Here is a 16,452-nt window from a genome sequence, read left to right as displayed (position 1 = left end):
AAGTTGTGCCCCCTCACCCTTGTGGGTTTGAACCACAGGCCTGTCCTATATAATGCATATCTTTTGAGTAACCCAGAGTAAGTAGTGCTGTGTCAGTGGTTTGTAATGTAGTACTCAATTTCATTCAGCAGTGGTTGGAGTATTTACATTTATTTTTTAGTTCACAATTAATAAATTTTTATTACTAATTTAAACTGGAGTATATCTATAAAAAGCAAAATTTGAAACAGATTTAGGAGGTTGCATGGTTTTTGCCATTTTAGCTTGATGAAGTGATTTTTTTTTTTCTTTCAATATAGGGTAAGCTTGATGATTACCAAGAACGAATGATCAAAGGGGAAAGACTTAATCAAGATCAGCTGGTAAAGATTTTTTTTTTCGTTAAAGAGTTTATGTTGACATTTTAAATAAGAAAATGAATTTTGTGGTTCTTTATTTCTAGAAAAGTTGACGCTATCTGTCATTTTAGGATGCCGTGTCCAAGTACCAGGAAGTCACAAATAACTTGGAGTTTGCAAAAGAATTACAAAGGAGTTTCATGGCATTAAGTCAAGATGTAAGTAAAAGCATATATGTTAATAAGTTTAAATATAGTATTAGTTAAAATTGTTCTTTTGGTTTTAATCTTTCCATTACTATTGGTAGCTTTTCTCTGAGGTGAGAGGATTGGATCTAATTATATTTAAAATGCCTTCTAGTCTGTAAAGTTTAGTATAACACTTGAAGTTTGTCTTTTGAAATATGACAAACATAATAGTTACCCTAAAGATCTCATTAGTTTACAAAATCAGCTGTACAAGTACGCAAACATCAATTTTCCGTATGTCCTGTAATGTCTAAAGGCCATCTCATAATTCCAGGAGCTTCTTCTGGGCCTCCCACACAGGTGCAGGGGCCCAAGGACTTGGGCCATCTTATACTGCTTTCCATTAACTATCAATAAATAAAGAGACTCACTTATATAATTGGTGATTACTTCCTCCATTTGGGGATTCTAAAGGGATATGGCTGACTGATAACATTGCTCTTGTGTCAACTTTTGATCCAAGGGAATTGTAAGTTTTTCCCAAGTACCTTTTGAGGTGAATAATGCCTTTGGGAAAAGGACAAAATTAAATGAAGCAAAGTCAGATAATTTGAGACCAGAAAGTTATGTCTTCTGGGGCTGCTATTGTAATGAAATGGGTAAAGCCACTGCCTGTGATGCTAGCATCCCATATGTGCTGGTTGGTTTTCTAGCTGCTCTATTTGTGATCCAGCTCCTTGCTAAAGGCCTGGGAAAAGCAACAGAAAATGGTCCTAGTGTTTGGGTCCCTGCCACTATGTGGGAGACCTGGATGGATCTCTTGCACCTGGCATTGGAGTGAACCAATGGATGGAAGATCTCTCTGTCACACTGACTTTCAAAATCAATCAATGTATCTATATAAAGAAAGTTAAGTCTCTTGAGTAAGTGTGAGCTTATTTGGAGAAGGACTAATAACATTGAAATACAAAGTTACCTTTAGTTTGGTGAAATGAAATAAATTGTTAGGTGATGAGTGAGTGAAGTACAGGAATTGAGAGTTCTGATATTAGAACCAGAATGCCTAGGTTGAATTTTTTTTTAAGATTCATTTGAAAGGCAGAATGACAGATGACAGAGAGCCAGAGCAAGCACTTCCATTCATTGGTTAACTCCCCAAATGGCTCCAACAACTGAGTTTGGGCCAGCACAAAGCCAGGAGCTACAAACTCCATCTAGGTGTCCCACATGGGTGGCAGGAACTCAAAACTTGAGCCATTATCTGCTTTCCAGGTGCATTAGCAGGGAGCTGGTTTGAAAGTAGAGTAACTGGGAACTGAACAGGTGCTCTGATAAGGCATGAGGGTACACCCGTTGGCACCTTAACCCGCTGTACCACAGTGCCTTCTTGGTTGAGTGTTGTTTCTATCACTTTTATTTAATGGTTGTGTGACCTTGGATAAATTTCCTATTTTTATATTTTACAAGGTTTTCCAGTTAAACAGAACCAGTCCAATAGTGGAAAAGGGAAAGGGGGCAAGTTCATCACAGTTCTTTTTTTTAATTAGTATTTTAAATTTTTTAAATTTTTCTTCCAGAGAAACCTTTTAAGGAATACAAACTTCATGCATTTGATAAGTACAACTTCAGGAATATAGTGATTCTTCCCACCATACCTGCTCTCCCACTCCTCTTCCTCTTCCTTCACCCATCCCCAGTCCCATTCTCTACTAAGATCCATTTTTGATGAACTTTATACACAGAAGACCTACTCTATACTAAGTAAAGAGTTCAACAGTTTGTACGAAAAACCACAAAAAAATTCTTTAACAGTCCAGACAAGGGCTGTGCATAAAGTCCTTGAATCTTGAAGTTAATTTCACTTCTTTTTTTTTTTTTTTTCTTTTTTTTTTTTTTTTTGACAGGCAGAGTGGACAGTGAGAGAGAGAGACAGAGAGAGAAAGGTCTTCCTTTTTGCCGTTGGTTCACCCTCCAATGGCCGCCGCTGCAGCCGGCACACCGCGCTGATCCGATGGCAGGAGCCAGGATCCAGGTGCTTTTCCTGGTCTCCCATGGGGTGCAGGGCCCAAGCACCTGGGCCATCCTCCACTGCACTCCCTGGCCACAGCAGAGAGCTGGCCTGGAAGAGGGGCAACCGGGACAGAATCCGGCGCCCTGACCGGGACTAGAACCCGGTGTGCCGGCGCCGCAAGGTGGAGGATTAGCCTAGTGAGCCACGGCGCCGGCCAATTTCACTTCTTTTTTAGAAACTTAATTAACTTTAAGGAAGCACCCAAAAAAGAGATACATCTTTTTTTATTTTATAAATTTATTTATTTGAAAGACAGTGTTACAGAGAGAGGTAGAGACAGAGAAAGGTCTTCCACTGCTGGTTCACTCCACAGATGGCCGCAGTGGCCAGAGCTGTGCCGATCGGAAGCCAGGAGCCAGGAGCCAGGAGCCAGGAGCCAGGAGCTTCTTGGTCTCCCAATGCAGGTGCAGGGGCCCAAGGACTTGGGCCATCTTCTACTGCTTTCGCAGTCCATAGCAGAGAGCTGGACTGGAAGAGGAGCAGCTGGGACTAGTACCTGCACCCATATGGAATGCCAGTGCTTCAGGCCAGGGCTTTAACCTGCTGCACCACAGCACCGGCCCCATGATACATCTTTTGCAAGCGCTTAGACATAGTTACAATACCACTCTTTGAGGACAGAGGTCCTGCATGGGAAGTTAGCACACAGTGACTTTTTTTTTTTTTTTTTAATTTATTTATTTGAAAGAGTTACATAGAGGAGAGAAAGAGAGAGGTCTTCCATCTGCCGGTTCACTCCCCAGTTGGCTGCAATGGCTGGAGCTGTGGCAAACCGAAGCCAGGAGCCATTGGGCACAGGGGTTGATTCCATATCTTAGCTATTGTGAATTGAGCTGCAGTAAACATGGAGGTGCAAATAACTTTCATATGCTGATTTCATTTCCCTTGGGTAAAATCTTGGGTTTGGGATGGTGGGTCATATGGTAGATCTGTGTTAAGATTTCTGAGGTATCTCCATACTGTCTTCCATAGTACTTTTTGAGGTGAAAAATGCCTTTAAGAAAAGGGCAAACTTAAATCCAGCAAAGTCAGATAATTTGAGACCAGAAAGTTAAGTCTTCTGGAAATTTACCAATTTACATTACCACCAAGAGTGGATTAGGGTACCTTTTTCCCCCCACATCCTTGCCAGCATTTGTTGTTTGTTGATTTCTGTATAAAGGCAATTCTAACTTGGGTGAGGTGAATGAAACCTCATGGTCATCACAGTTCCTTTAGTTTTCCAGTCTTCAAAATGGTGATGATAGTTATCTACCTCCCTCAGGATTGTACTTGGAACAGTATTTGATGCATAGCCAATATATTTCAAGCAGTTAATGTTACTATTATTTATTTTATGTAATTAAAGGAGGAAAATGTTGATAATTTGCCTGAAAAGCAAAAAAGATAATTAATACCCAGTTTTAGTCTATTTTGTGCTGCTGTAACGGTATCTAATATTGATTAAGTTATAAAGAACACATTTCTCTGTTCTGGCGGCACTGGGAAGATGAAGGCATCAGCATATGCCAAGGGCCTTCTTTTGGCATCCTTGCATGGTAGACTATGGAAGGTCAAGAGACAGCAGACCCACTTCCGTAAGGCCCGCCCCCTTTTGGTGGCGTTACTCCATTTATTACAATGGAGCCCTTTTGACCTAAGCACCTCCCAAAAGGCTCTACTTCCCACCACTCTTGCACTGTGAGGATTCGGTTTCTCCCCTCCCCTCCCCTCCCCTCCCCTCCCCTCCCCTCCCCTCCCCTCCCCTCCCCTCCCCTCCCCTCCCCTCCCCTCCCCTCCCCTCCCCTCCCCTCCCCTCCCCTCCCCTCTCACAGGCAGATGGACAGAGAGAAAGGTCTTTGCCGTTGGTTCACCCTCCAATGGCCACCGCGGCTGGCGCACTGCGCCGATCCGAAGGCAGGAGCCAGGTGCTTCTCCTGGTCTCCCATGGGGTGCAGGGCCCAAGCACTTGGGCCATCCTCCACTGCACTCCCGGCCCACAACAGAGAGCTGGCCTGGAAGGGGGGCAACCTGGACAGAATCCGGCGCCCCGACCGGGACTAGAACCCGGTGTGCCAGCACTGCAAGGCGGAGGATTAGCCTAGTGAGCCGCGGTGCCGGCCTATGATTCGGTTTCTTTCATACGAATTGTGGAGGACATGTTCCGACCACAGCATCCAGATAGGGATTTGTTTCACTTAGGTCAGAGCTTCAGGCTTGAACCCTGCTCAACTTGAACATGGGTCATAAACGCAGGGTTACTGTGATACCTATTTCTGATGCTACTGTGACTGTTAGTAAAGATCCTGTATCCTCTTTTGCTTCTATTTTAGAACTTTAGTGTTTTTAGGAGCTTTTGTTTGGTTTTTTAACTTCTTTGGCAATGCTTTTATTTAACTGTGAGCCTCTGATAAACTTTCCACAATTATTGAACAACTTTTTAATTTTTTAAAAATACTTATTTATTTTACTTGAAAGAGTTAACGCAGAGAGAGGCGAGGCAGGGAGAGAGAGAGAGAGAGAGAGAGGTCTTCTATCTGATGGTTCACTCCACAGATGGCCGCAATGGCTGGAGCTACGCCGATTCGAAGCCAGGAGCCAAGAGCTTCTTCCTGGTCTCCCATGCAGTTGCAGGGGCCCAAGGACTTGGGGCATCCTCCACTGCTTTCCCAGACCACAACAGAGAGCTGGACAGGAAGTGGAGCAGCCTGGTCTCGAACTGGCGCCCATATGGGATGCTGGCGCTTCAGGCCAGGGCGTTAACCCGCTGAGCCACAGTGCCGGCCCCCATCAACTTTTTAATTTTTATTCAAGGTTTCTTCAGTTTAGTTCCATCCTCTCATCTTCTTTTTCTCTTTGAACTATTCATGTAATCTAAAGTGGCTTCCTTTTTTTAAAAAAAAGAACCTGTTTGTTAGAACCCTTATTTTTTGGCTCACTCTCAAAGGCCTGCAACAGTTGGGGTTGGGTTGGAATTGGAGTCAGGAGCTGGGAACACAATCTGGATCTCCTGTGTGAGACAGGAAGCTTATTACGTTGCCTCTCAGTTGTCTTTGACAGGAATCTGGAGTTAGGAGCTGGTGCTGTAAATTGAATCCTGGCACTCTGGCATAGGACATGGACATCTTAACAACTAGGTCAAATCCTCACTTCTCTAAAGTTACTCTCTATTATTTCTTTTGCGTTTTTTACTTCCTTTCACATTCATGCCTCTTTTTCTGTTTCTTGCCTCTAGCTACCTATAAAAAGCTCCCTACCTTTAAACTACGCTCCTCTAAGATAATCTATCTTAGATGTCTCTTTCTTGAAAGCTTCCCTTAAGACTCTCACTTAGGTCTCTCTCTACTCATATATATTATTTGTCATTTGTTGCTAAAATACTGTGTACCCACTCTGGTGCCAATGTAGATGTCTAGTTATTGCAACCTTCACTCCTTCAGGTTTGCTTTCCCCATTCCTTCTTTTATAGGTTTCATTTGTGTCTCTTTGTCTTTCTCTCAGTTCATCCTACTGAACTTGAGGAAGGGTAAAAGCATAACCATGGCTCTCTGAAAGACTGACCTTTCCATCCCCAGACTGATGGCTAAAAATAAGGAAGGTAGAAATACTTGCGTTTAGGTGAAGTTATCCTTTCAGACTTCCCAAGGTAGACAAGACCACTGGGAAAAACACTATGTTTATGCCTGGCAGCATGCTGTTATTCATAAAAACAAATCAGTGTTAGTCACTGTTTTCAGTATATTGTAATACCTTTCCCATATCAGAAGTGTATTGTTCTGGAGTGTGCTGACTCTGTGAGTCAGTAGGAGTACTTAAAAGTTAGAACTTTGAATATCTTATGTTTATATTCTTATGCAGATTCAGAAAACAATAAAGAAGACAGCTCGTCGGGAACAACTTATGAGAGAAGAAGCTGAACAGAAGCGTTTAAAAACTATACTTGAATTGCAATATGTTTTGGACAAATTGGGAGATGATGAAGTGCGAACTGACTTGAAACAAGGTTTTAATGGAGTGCCAATATTGTCTGAGGAGGAATTGTCTCTATTGGATGACTTCTACAAGTTGGTAGACCCTGAACGGGACATGAGCTTGAGGTATAGTGGTATTTGATAATACAAATTTTCTAAACATGTCTGAAGTTGACTACTAGAAGGTAATTAATACGCTGTTAAATTATTATTGTTATAAGGTTGAACGAGCAGTATGAACATGCCTCCATTCATCTGTGGGACTTGCTGGAGGGGAAGGAAAAATCTGTATGTGGAACAACTTGTGAGTATTACAGATAAGTTTGATTTTGTAAGTCAGAATCTTTAAATAAAAAAAGGGGGGAGGGAGCCCGGCGCTGTGGTGTAGCAGGTAAAGCCACCGCCTGCAGTGCCAGCATCCCATATGGGTGCCGATTTGAGACCCAGCTGCTCCACTTCCAATCTAGCTCTCTGCTATGGCCTGGAAAAGCGGTGGAAGATGGCTCAAGTGCTTGGGCCTCTGCACCTGCGTGGGAAACTGGGAAGAAGCTCCTGAATCCTGGCTTCGGATGAGTGCAGCTCCGGCTGTTGCAGCCATCTGGGTAGTGAACCCTCAGATAGAAGACCTCTCTCTCTTTGTCTCCCTCTCCTTCTCTGTGTAACTCTTTCAAATAAATAAATCTTTAAAGAATCCTTAAAAATTAGTTTTTCTACTTAAAAGTCATTTTTTAAAAAGATTTATTTATTTTTATTTGAAAGTCAGATTTACACAGAGATAGAAGGAAAGGCGGGGGCGGGGGGTCTTCGATCTACTGGTCTCCCACGCGGGTACAGAAGCCCAAGGACTTGGGCCATCTGCTGCTGCATTCCCAGGTCATAGCTGAGAGATAGATTGAAAGTGGGGCAGCCAGGGCTAGAGCTGATGCAGATATGGGATGCTGGCACTGCAGGTGGGCTTAAATCTGCTGCGCCACAGTGCTGGCTGGGAATAGATTCTTACCTTTGTCACTTAAAAGGTTGAATTAGATAGATTTTTGAACATATTAAGGTAAAAGTTTATGATTTTATACCTTGCTCTATTTATTTAGGTTAAATAGCAAAATTTGAAATAAGATTTGCTTTAAGAAACTGGGTAAATCAAATGAAATGGTAATGATTTTCATGTGAGATATCATTTTCTTGGCTTGTTAACTTTTATTGGGGTCCATGTTTCCTTATAAAAATATTTTGCTTTTTGCTTTTGGTTATGTTATAAATGTGTGTTGAATTTACCATTTTGAGATGAGGAGATAATTTATGTGTGTATAAGCTTATTAACTTACAAGAGTAGTTTTATGTTTTGTGATTAAGATTTTATAAGCATTATTGAGGAGTAACTAGGATTAAACCTCTAAGCTTGTACTTTGTATTGTTATTTTTTGCCTTGTTCCTACATCTGAGGAATGTAACATTTTTATAGCTAATGGAAAGGTACTAAGTATCCAAATGAGTGTTTTTATTTTATGTACATTTAGATTTGTCTTAAGTTTTTGAAAACAGTTCTGAGTCTGAAGTAAAGTAAGGAAAAATATGAACTGTTCATCATTTAAAGAGCTGTTGGTAATAGGATTAATTCTATGATACTTTGGTACAGTATGGAGTCTGAAGTTTTATTTTTTTGTACAGTGACCTCAGAGAATGACTCTGCTATGTATCTCCTCCACAAGGCCAGAAAATTGAGAGTAATTCTTTATGTGCCTCCTACCTTACTATACCAAATTCTATTTTATTTGCCTTATAAATATTTGTTGATGTTACTTTTGTCTGATAACAGTCACTTTATTGAGTCTGCTCTCTGTCCGGTTTTAACATCTTTTAATGGCTTCATTTCATTTTTTTCTTAAGATTTATTTATTTATTTGAAGGGCAGAGTTACAGAGAGGTAGAGAGGTAGAGAGAGAGAGAGAGAGAGAGAGAGAGAGGTCTTCCATCCGCTGGTTTACTTCCCAACTGGCCGCAACGGCCAGAGCTGTGCCGATCTGAAGACAGGAGCCAGGAGCTTCTTCCAGGTCTCCCACGCGGGTGCAGGGGCACAAGGACCTGGGCCATCTTGTACTGCTTTCCCAGGCCATAGCAGAGAGCTGGATTGGAAGTGGAGCAGCAGCTGGGACTCCAACCGGCACCCATATGGGATGCTGGCACTGCAGGCAGTGGTTTTACCTGCTATACCACAGTGCCAGCCCCTCAGTTCTGTTTTACATGCACCTTAACTATAAGGCCATTCTTGGTCTGGCCTTTCAGGATCTCTGCAGCTTCATCTTTCCCTATCCTTTTTTTATTCTTTGTGCTTCATCCATTGTGGCATCCTTTCCGTTCCTTGTATTTGACAACCTTCTTTGTTCAGGACTTTGTAAATTCTGTTTTCTCTTCCTTGAAACACTTTTGCTCCCCTCTTCTCATCTTTGGTGTCAGCTCTAGTAGTACCTACTCCAGCAAAGCCTTGTGTGATCTCACCTTGATGTTCTAATGCCTTATACCTCTCGGTCTTCCTTTCCACAAATGTAATTTTTACTATCTTTGTATTTGATACTTGTTCTGTCAGATGAAGCTTAGGGGGGAAATAATAGATCTTTTCCAAAGAGATTTTTTTTAAGATTTATTTATTTATTTGAAAGGCAGAGTTACAGAGGCAGAGAGAGACAGAGACAAACAGATCTGTCCGCTGGTTCACTCTCTACATGGCCACAACCGCCAGGGCTGGCAAGGTAGAAGCCAAGAGTCAGGAGCTTCATCTAAGTCTCCCACTGGATGACAGGGACCCAAGTACTTAAGCCATGATCATTCTCTCAGGATATACTACTGATTCACTCCCGAAATGGCCACAATGGCTGGAACTGTGCTGATCTGAAGCCAGGAGCCAGGAACTTCTGGCTCTCCCATGCAGGTGCAGGGGCCCAAGGACTTGGGCCATGTTCTAACTGCTTTCCCAGGCTATAGCAGAGAGCTGGATCGGAAGTAGAGCAGCCAGAACTCGAACTTGTGCTCGTATGGGATGCTGGAGCTGTAGGAGACAGCTTTACCTGCATTGCCACAACACCACAACAATACTGTATAAATATATATATATATATTTTAAAATTTTATTTATTTATTTGAAATTCTGAGTTTCACAGAGGAGAGGCAGAGAGAGAAAAATAGTGGTTTCGCATCTCTTGGTTCACTTCCCAATTGGCTGCAATGGCCGGAGCTGCGCCGATCTGAAGACAGGAGCCAGGAGCTTCTCCTGGGTTTCCTACGTGGGTGCAGGGGCCCAAGGACTTGGGCCATCTTCTGCTTTCCCAGGCTATAGCAGAGAGCTGGATCGGAAGTGGAGCAGCCAGGTCTTGATCCGGCACCCTTAAGGGATGCCGGTGCTTCAGGCCAAGGTGTTAACCTGCTGTGCTATAGCGCCGGCCCCTACTGTATATTTTTATAGAACTTTCTGTATCCCCAGTGTCTAGTACATTACCCAAAAGATAGTTTATGTTGGGTGATATTTATTGAATGAATGTTGTCAGCTTTTTATTTTGAATGATAAAACACATAAAGTTTAAACAGGTTCTTGTTTCCTGTCATTCTAGTCTTCAGCGAAATTTAATCTTTTATGTGTGTATATGTTTTAAAAGCAGTGATTAGATGGGTTTTTCTCAATACAATATTTTCTAGACTGTTGAATCTTTTTTAAGCTAGGCATTGTCATATAGTCTAACATTATAATTTATATTCTTTTTTAGATAAAGCTTTAAAGGAAATTGTTGAGCGTGTTTTTCAGTCAAACTATTTTGACAGCACCCACAACCACCAGAATGGGCTGTGTGAGGAAGAAGAGGCAGCCTCAGCACCCACAGTTGAAGACCAGGTAGCTGAAACTGGTGAGTATGTAGGTAGATAAGAGCTTTAGGGTCCTAGTATTACTTTGCTACAAGTTTAAGCTATACATTTATTTACTTATATATGTACACTTAGATTTTTAAAGAAACTAAACCATAACAAAATATCAAAAATATCACAACAATTGACACCAAGAATATGTTATCAGTTATTTGTCCTACTGATTTTAATCATGGTTAATAAAATGACAGTTTTCTTGATGCAGTATTTCAGGGTGTGAGGTGGGTGAGGGCGAGTTGTAGGGAGTTTCAGTTAGATTTTTGTGTGATGTGCCCAGGTAGACTGCTGTTTATTTACCATGTCAGTATGTGGTGTGAACAGTGTAAGTTGTTTTTATCATGGGAAGATTATAACTCCCTAATTTTGAATTATAAATTCCTCAGTGATAAGGTGACTTTTCTAATTATTTTTAGTAAGTAGTACAGTAGTATTTAATTGGAAACCAACTACTTTTATAGCTTGTAAGTTGAGTAAACGTGTTGAGTACAATTGGAAGCATTATTGGTGCCTAATTTTGAAGGGGTTGAAAACATGAGTTCTACAGTCAGACTGTAAAGTCTTTGCTTCAGTACTACAAACCATGTCGCTTAGAGCAAATTACTAAAGCTCTCTGTAGTCAGGTTTCGCATTTGGAATTCAGTATGTGAAGTATATATACAGTGCCTAGTATGTGGTATACATTTTACAAGTGTTGGCTATTAGGTTGAACCCAAAAGGGAAGATTGCACATTGGTGGAAATTTAAGAGTTGGGGAAAAACATAAGGCAATGCTGTCCCCCACCCACTCGCTTTGCTGTCCTTTTTACTACCTTTAGGAAGTAAATTGAACTGGTAAGATTTTAATCTATGTTGTCTTGCATTATTACATAAAAGAATAAAGGATTTGAATGTAGTTGCTCTGTTTACATTATACATAATCTATAATACTGTTGAATAAAATTTATTCTGGAATAAACATAAAAATTTTTCTAAATATATTATTGTAGAGTAAGTGCTTGGGCTTGTGTTGGTTCCACGTGGGAATCCCTGGCCTCTGATTCCAGCTTCCTGCTAATGTGTCCCCAAGGAGGCAATAGTGATGTCTCATGTAATTGGATTCCTGCCATCCATATGTGAGGCCTGGATTGAGTTCCTGGCTCCCAGCTTCTGCCACATGACTCTTGGGGGACATTTAGGGAGTGAACCAGTGGGTGGCAGTTTTCTCTGTGTCTCTGCCACCCACTCTGACTGGGCCGGAGCCATGGGAACACATCCACTTGTGAAACAGGAACCCAGTTACTTGAGCCATCATTGTTTCTCCCATGGTCTGCATTGATGGGAAGTTGGAGTAAAGAACTGGAGCCAGAAATTGAACCCAGGTGTCCCTGTGTGGGCCACAGCCATCTTGACCACTACATTAAATTCCCACTCACTGAATTGTTAATTTTAAAAAAGATTTTTTCCATTTTTGCACAGTTTTTAAAAGTATTTGAAAAAAACATTTTCTTAAAATAATTTGAGAACTAGAAAAGGAGAGATCGGCTGTTTTCTGGATGCCTTCCACTGCTGGAGCTGGGACCTGGGAACTCAATTTAGGTCTCCCATGTGGAAGGCAGCTACATCAGTCATCACCACTGCCTCCCAGGTTCTGAACTAGTGGGAAACTAGAATTAAGAGCTCGAGCAGTGAGTGAAGCCCAGGCATTTTGATGTGGCATGTGGGCATCCTGACCCGTGTTATGGCTGCTAGGCCGAACGCCAACCCCAAATAAAGTGTATTTTTAGGACAGTTTTAAGCAAACAGCAAAACTGAACAGAAGGTATGGCGATTTCCTCATATACTCCCTACTTCCATGCTTGCATAGCCTTCCTCGTTCTCAGCATCCCTAACCAGAGTTGTGCTTTTTATTACAATTGATCAACCGGCCGTGGTATGTCATTATCACTCAAAGTCTGTAGTTTACATTAAGGCTCATTTTAAAAAATAAATTTTACTTATTTGAAAGGCAGAGTTACAGAAAGGGGCAGGGAGGGGATCTTCCATCTTCTGATTATTCCCCAGATGGCCACAGCAGCTGGGCCTGGGCTAGGCCGAAGCCAGAAATATTCAGGTCTCCCACGTGGGTGCAGGGGCTGAAGGACTTGGGCCGTCTTCTGCTGCCTTAGGTGCATTAGCTTGGAGCTGGTTCTGAAGTGGAGCAGCCAGGACTTCAGCCAGCGCCCATACAGGATTCCGGTACTGCAGGCTGCAGCTTAACTCACTATACCACAGCACCAGCCTGAGGGCTCACTTTTGGCATTGTACATTCTGTGGGTTTGGACAAAGGAATAATGACAGGTAGCTACCATTTCAATTGTAGAGTACTTTCACTGACGCAAAAATCTGTTTTGCATCGATTTTTAATCTCTTAGAACCTGAGCCAGCAGAAGAATACACTGAACAAAGTGAAGTTGAATCAACAGAGGTATGACTTTGATTTAATGCAACTTCTACTTTTCTACCTTTCAAACAGATGTCTCAAACATTTATTTTGCTTTGCAGTATGTAAATAGACAATTTATGGCAGAAACACAGTTCAGCAGTGGTGAAAAGGAGCAGGTAGATGAGTGGACAGTTGAAACGGTCGAGGTAAGAGTACTTTTTATTGCAAGGTTGACGTTTTTGTCTTTGTAATTTTTGTCTCTCCTGAGGACAAAATGTTAGTCTTTTGTGTTATTAGTACATATATTTATTATAATTATAAACTAATTTTATAAGACTGTTATTTATCCCTGTAGGTGCTTAATAGAATTGCTGCATTGCGAATATGGTTATTTAAATAATTGCACAAAGTATTCTGTTCTGACACCAAGTAGCTCTGTATGAAAAAAATGATCTCTCACATAGATGGCCTTCAGCAAAACCCACCATGTGGCGTGGCATTGGAAAGTCCTTGTGTCTCCTACTTAGCGTAGTGCTTTTGGCTGCCAGGCTCTAGACTTCCTCTAATGTTTTTTGCTATTGTCTCTCAAGTTATAGTAAGCCTTTTTTTTTTCACATCCTTATCCCTAATTCAATGGCGCCCTTCATATTTTCCTCCATTGATTGCTCTCAGACCATCCATAGGGTCAATCTAGGTAATAAGATACTTGTTAGCATGGATAGAGAAATAGAAATGAATTACTAGCATATGTTTTCTTTTAAAGATTTCTTTATTTATTTATTGAAAGAGTTATAGGGTGGGGGGTAGTGGGGAATGATGAGGGGAGTGAGAGCAAGGACTTCTATCTTGGTTCACTCCACAAATGGCTGCAATGGCCAGGGCTGGGCTAGACTGAAGCCAGAAGCCAGGAGCTTCGTCTGGGTCCTCTAAGTAGGTGACAGGGGTCCAAAAATGCCCATGTTGGATGCTTGGATGCCGGTGTTGCAGGTGATGGCTTTACCTGCTACCCCACAATGCTTACTCCTTAGCATATGTTTTGTGGAACATTGGAAATGAAAGATATGTATTGTGTAGTAGGAAAATATTGAGATGTAACATTGCTTTGTAGTTAAGTACTTTGTGTCTTATTTGAGGGAAGAACATACTACTGAACCTAGCATTGTGCCAGTATGTTTCCTTCTTACTCTGTGGTAGGTAAGCCTTTATCATGCTATCTACCTCTGATCCTTGGAATTTTGGAGCATCCCCAAGTCAATAGCAGGCCTAATTAATCGGTTCTCATGGTTCACCAGTTTCTTTAGGAGCAATTTTTAATCTCTTATTTATAAACAAAGAAAGGTTACCTGTTCAGACTCGATAGATATGACTTGCACAGGTGTAAAAGCTGCACAGAAGAATACCAGTAAAAATTAGGACTTCCCAGCAGAGATAGGGCAAGTTAGAAGATGTAATGGTTGAAGCAAAACACATTGTTTTAGAAAGAAGTCTGTGTGAAAGCAGTCTGTAAAGTAAACTCTGAAAAGCCACATAGTGACCTATACAAAGAATTGAGAATACTTGAAAAAATGACATTGCTGGTCAAAATGTTAAATTTGGCATGATTGTGGCCTGGGTAACACTATTAAAGCCTGTTCTGTTTACAGTATAGGTGGCCTACATAGTGTGGGTACCAGTTTTAGTAGTAATGAATGGAGCTCTTTTCTCTTTTCTCTCCCTTTCCCTCCCACTTCTCCCACGTTAGGTGGTAAACTCACTCCAGCAGCAGCCCCAGGCTGCATCTCCTTCAGTACCAGAGCCGCACTCTTTGACTCCTGTGGCTCAGGCAGATCCCCTTGTGAGAAGACAGCGAGTACAAGATCTTATGGCACAAATGCAGGGGCCCTATAATTTCATACAGGTAAGTGTTTTTTAATTAAACCCTAATTGAAGATTTAAGAATTTAATAAACTGAACTAATTCCATTATATCTTAACATAGGATTCAATGCTGGATTTTGAGAACCAGACCCTTGATCCTGCCATCGTATCTGCACAGCCTATGAATCCAACCCAAAACATGGACATGCCCCAGCTGGTTTGCCCTCCAGGTTAGTAATGGTACAATTTAATGTAAGAGAGAAAGGGTAGAGACTAGTGCTTGCTTGCTTTCTTCCTTTTTTTTTTTTTTTTTTTTTTTTTTTGACAGGCAGAGTTAGAAAGGTCTTCCTTCTGTTGGTTCACCCCCCCCAAAATGGCTGCTAACGCCGGCACACTGTGCCGATCCAAAGCCAGGAGCCAGGTGCCAGGTGCTTCCTCCTGGTCTCCCATGTGGATGCAGGGCCCAAGCACTTGGGCCATCCTCCACTGCCTTCCCGGGCCACAGCAGAGAGCTGGACAACCGGGACAGAATCCGGCACCCCAACCGGGACTAGAACCCGGGGTGCCGGTGCCGCAGGCAGAGGATTAGCCTAGTGAGCTGCGGCGTCAGCTGAGACCAGTGCTTTCTTACATACAAAGTTTGCTCTTTGATTATGTGCTTATCTTTGGCATTTGTATCTTAATTTGATCTTTTTCCTTTGAGTTCTGTTTATAGTTTTAAAAACTTTTATTAGCATACAGAAAAATGCATGCAAGTTCTATGAGTTTTCACAAAGTGACTACACTAGCACCCAAATCAAAATAGCACATTATCAGTACCCCAGAAACCTGTCTTGCTTTTCCCTTTTAGTCACGAGTTACCATGTCCCCTAATTCCGTGGTAACTACTTCCTTCTAATGCTAGAGACCAGCTTTGCCTGCTTTTGTAGTATTTATATAAGTGAAATTTTGCTTGACTTATAAAACTTTTTTTTTATTTCTTTATTTGAGAGGCAGAGAGAGAAAAAGCACGCTGCTATCCACTGGTTCACTCCCCATATGTACGCATATGGGGCTGGGCTGCAGTTGAAGCCAGGAGCTGGAACTCAATCCAGGTCTCCCACATGATTGGCAGGAATCCAGTTACTTGAGCCATCACTGCTACCTCTCAAGGACTGCATTAGCAGGAAGCTGGAGTCAGGAGCCAAAGCTGGGTATCAAACCCAGGTACTCCTATATAGGGTAGTGGCGTCTTAACCACTAGGCTAAACGCCCACCCATGCTTGACTTTTAAAGTGCACAATTAATCTAGGGATAAAATCAATAGAGGTGTTTTTTCTTTGGATGCTTGTAACTTTTCAGGAGAATTTATGAACATTTTATTATCTTAAATAGATGAGAAACATCAAGAAATGAGTAAGGGAATGCATACGAGGAAAGGGGAACAGATAAGCTACAAGACAATTGTAGTTTTAGTCTCCTGCTCGTTTTTCACCATTATTTGATGAAGCAGCACTAAACAGACTTGGTGCCTTGTATTGGGTCAAGTGGACTTTATCTGCAAGACCATTAATAGTTTTGAATCTTCTTGGTTTTTTTCCCCCAGAATATGTCAGTGTTAGTGGAACTAGATTAAGTAATGTATTTAATGTTGTATAATTTTAAATGCCATAAAAGAAGTTGTTGAATAAAAACAATTTTAATAACATAGTTAATTTGGTAAGATAGTTAGGTAAATCAATTGTGCCAAAGTGAACACA

General features: G+C 41.6%; 1 protein-coding gene across 1 annotated transcript in view; it reads left to right on the top strand.

Moving 5' to 3' along the window:
* CAPRIN1 (cell cycle associated protein 1) overlaps positions 1–16,452 on the top strand; it is a 43,693-nt gene that overhangs the window by 15,954 nt on the left and 11,287 nt on the right. The window contains exons 3-11 of the mRNA XM_051825901.2: positions 300–362; positions 470–556; positions 6,435–6,673; positions 6,769–6,851; positions 10,300–10,437; positions 12,847–12,899; positions 12,977–13,063; positions 14,599–14,754; positions 14,835–14,943. Of these exons, the coding sequence (XP_051681861.2) occupies positions 300–362; positions 470–556; positions 6,435–6,673; positions 6,769–6,851; positions 10,300–10,437; positions 12,847–12,899; positions 12,977–13,063; positions 14,599–14,754; positions 14,835–14,943 (1,015 nt within the window). The remainder of the gene's footprint in view (positions 1–299; positions 363–469; positions 557–6,434; positions 6,674–6,768; positions 6,852–10,299; positions 10,438–12,846; positions 12,900–12,976; positions 13,064–14,598; positions 14,755–14,834; positions 14,944–16,452) is intronic.

The sequence above is a fragment of the Oryctolagus cuniculus genome, chromosome 1 (assembly GCF_051225735.1).
Source record: "Oryctolagus cuniculus isolate XC-2025 breed Fujian yellow rabbit chromosome 1, ASM5122573v1, whole genome shotgun sequence".
Classification (NCBI taxonomy): Eukaryota; Metazoa; Chordata; class Mammalia; order Lagomorpha; family Leporidae; genus Oryctolagus; species Oryctolagus cuniculus.
This window is presented reverse-complemented; position numbering and strand designations above follow the sequence as displayed.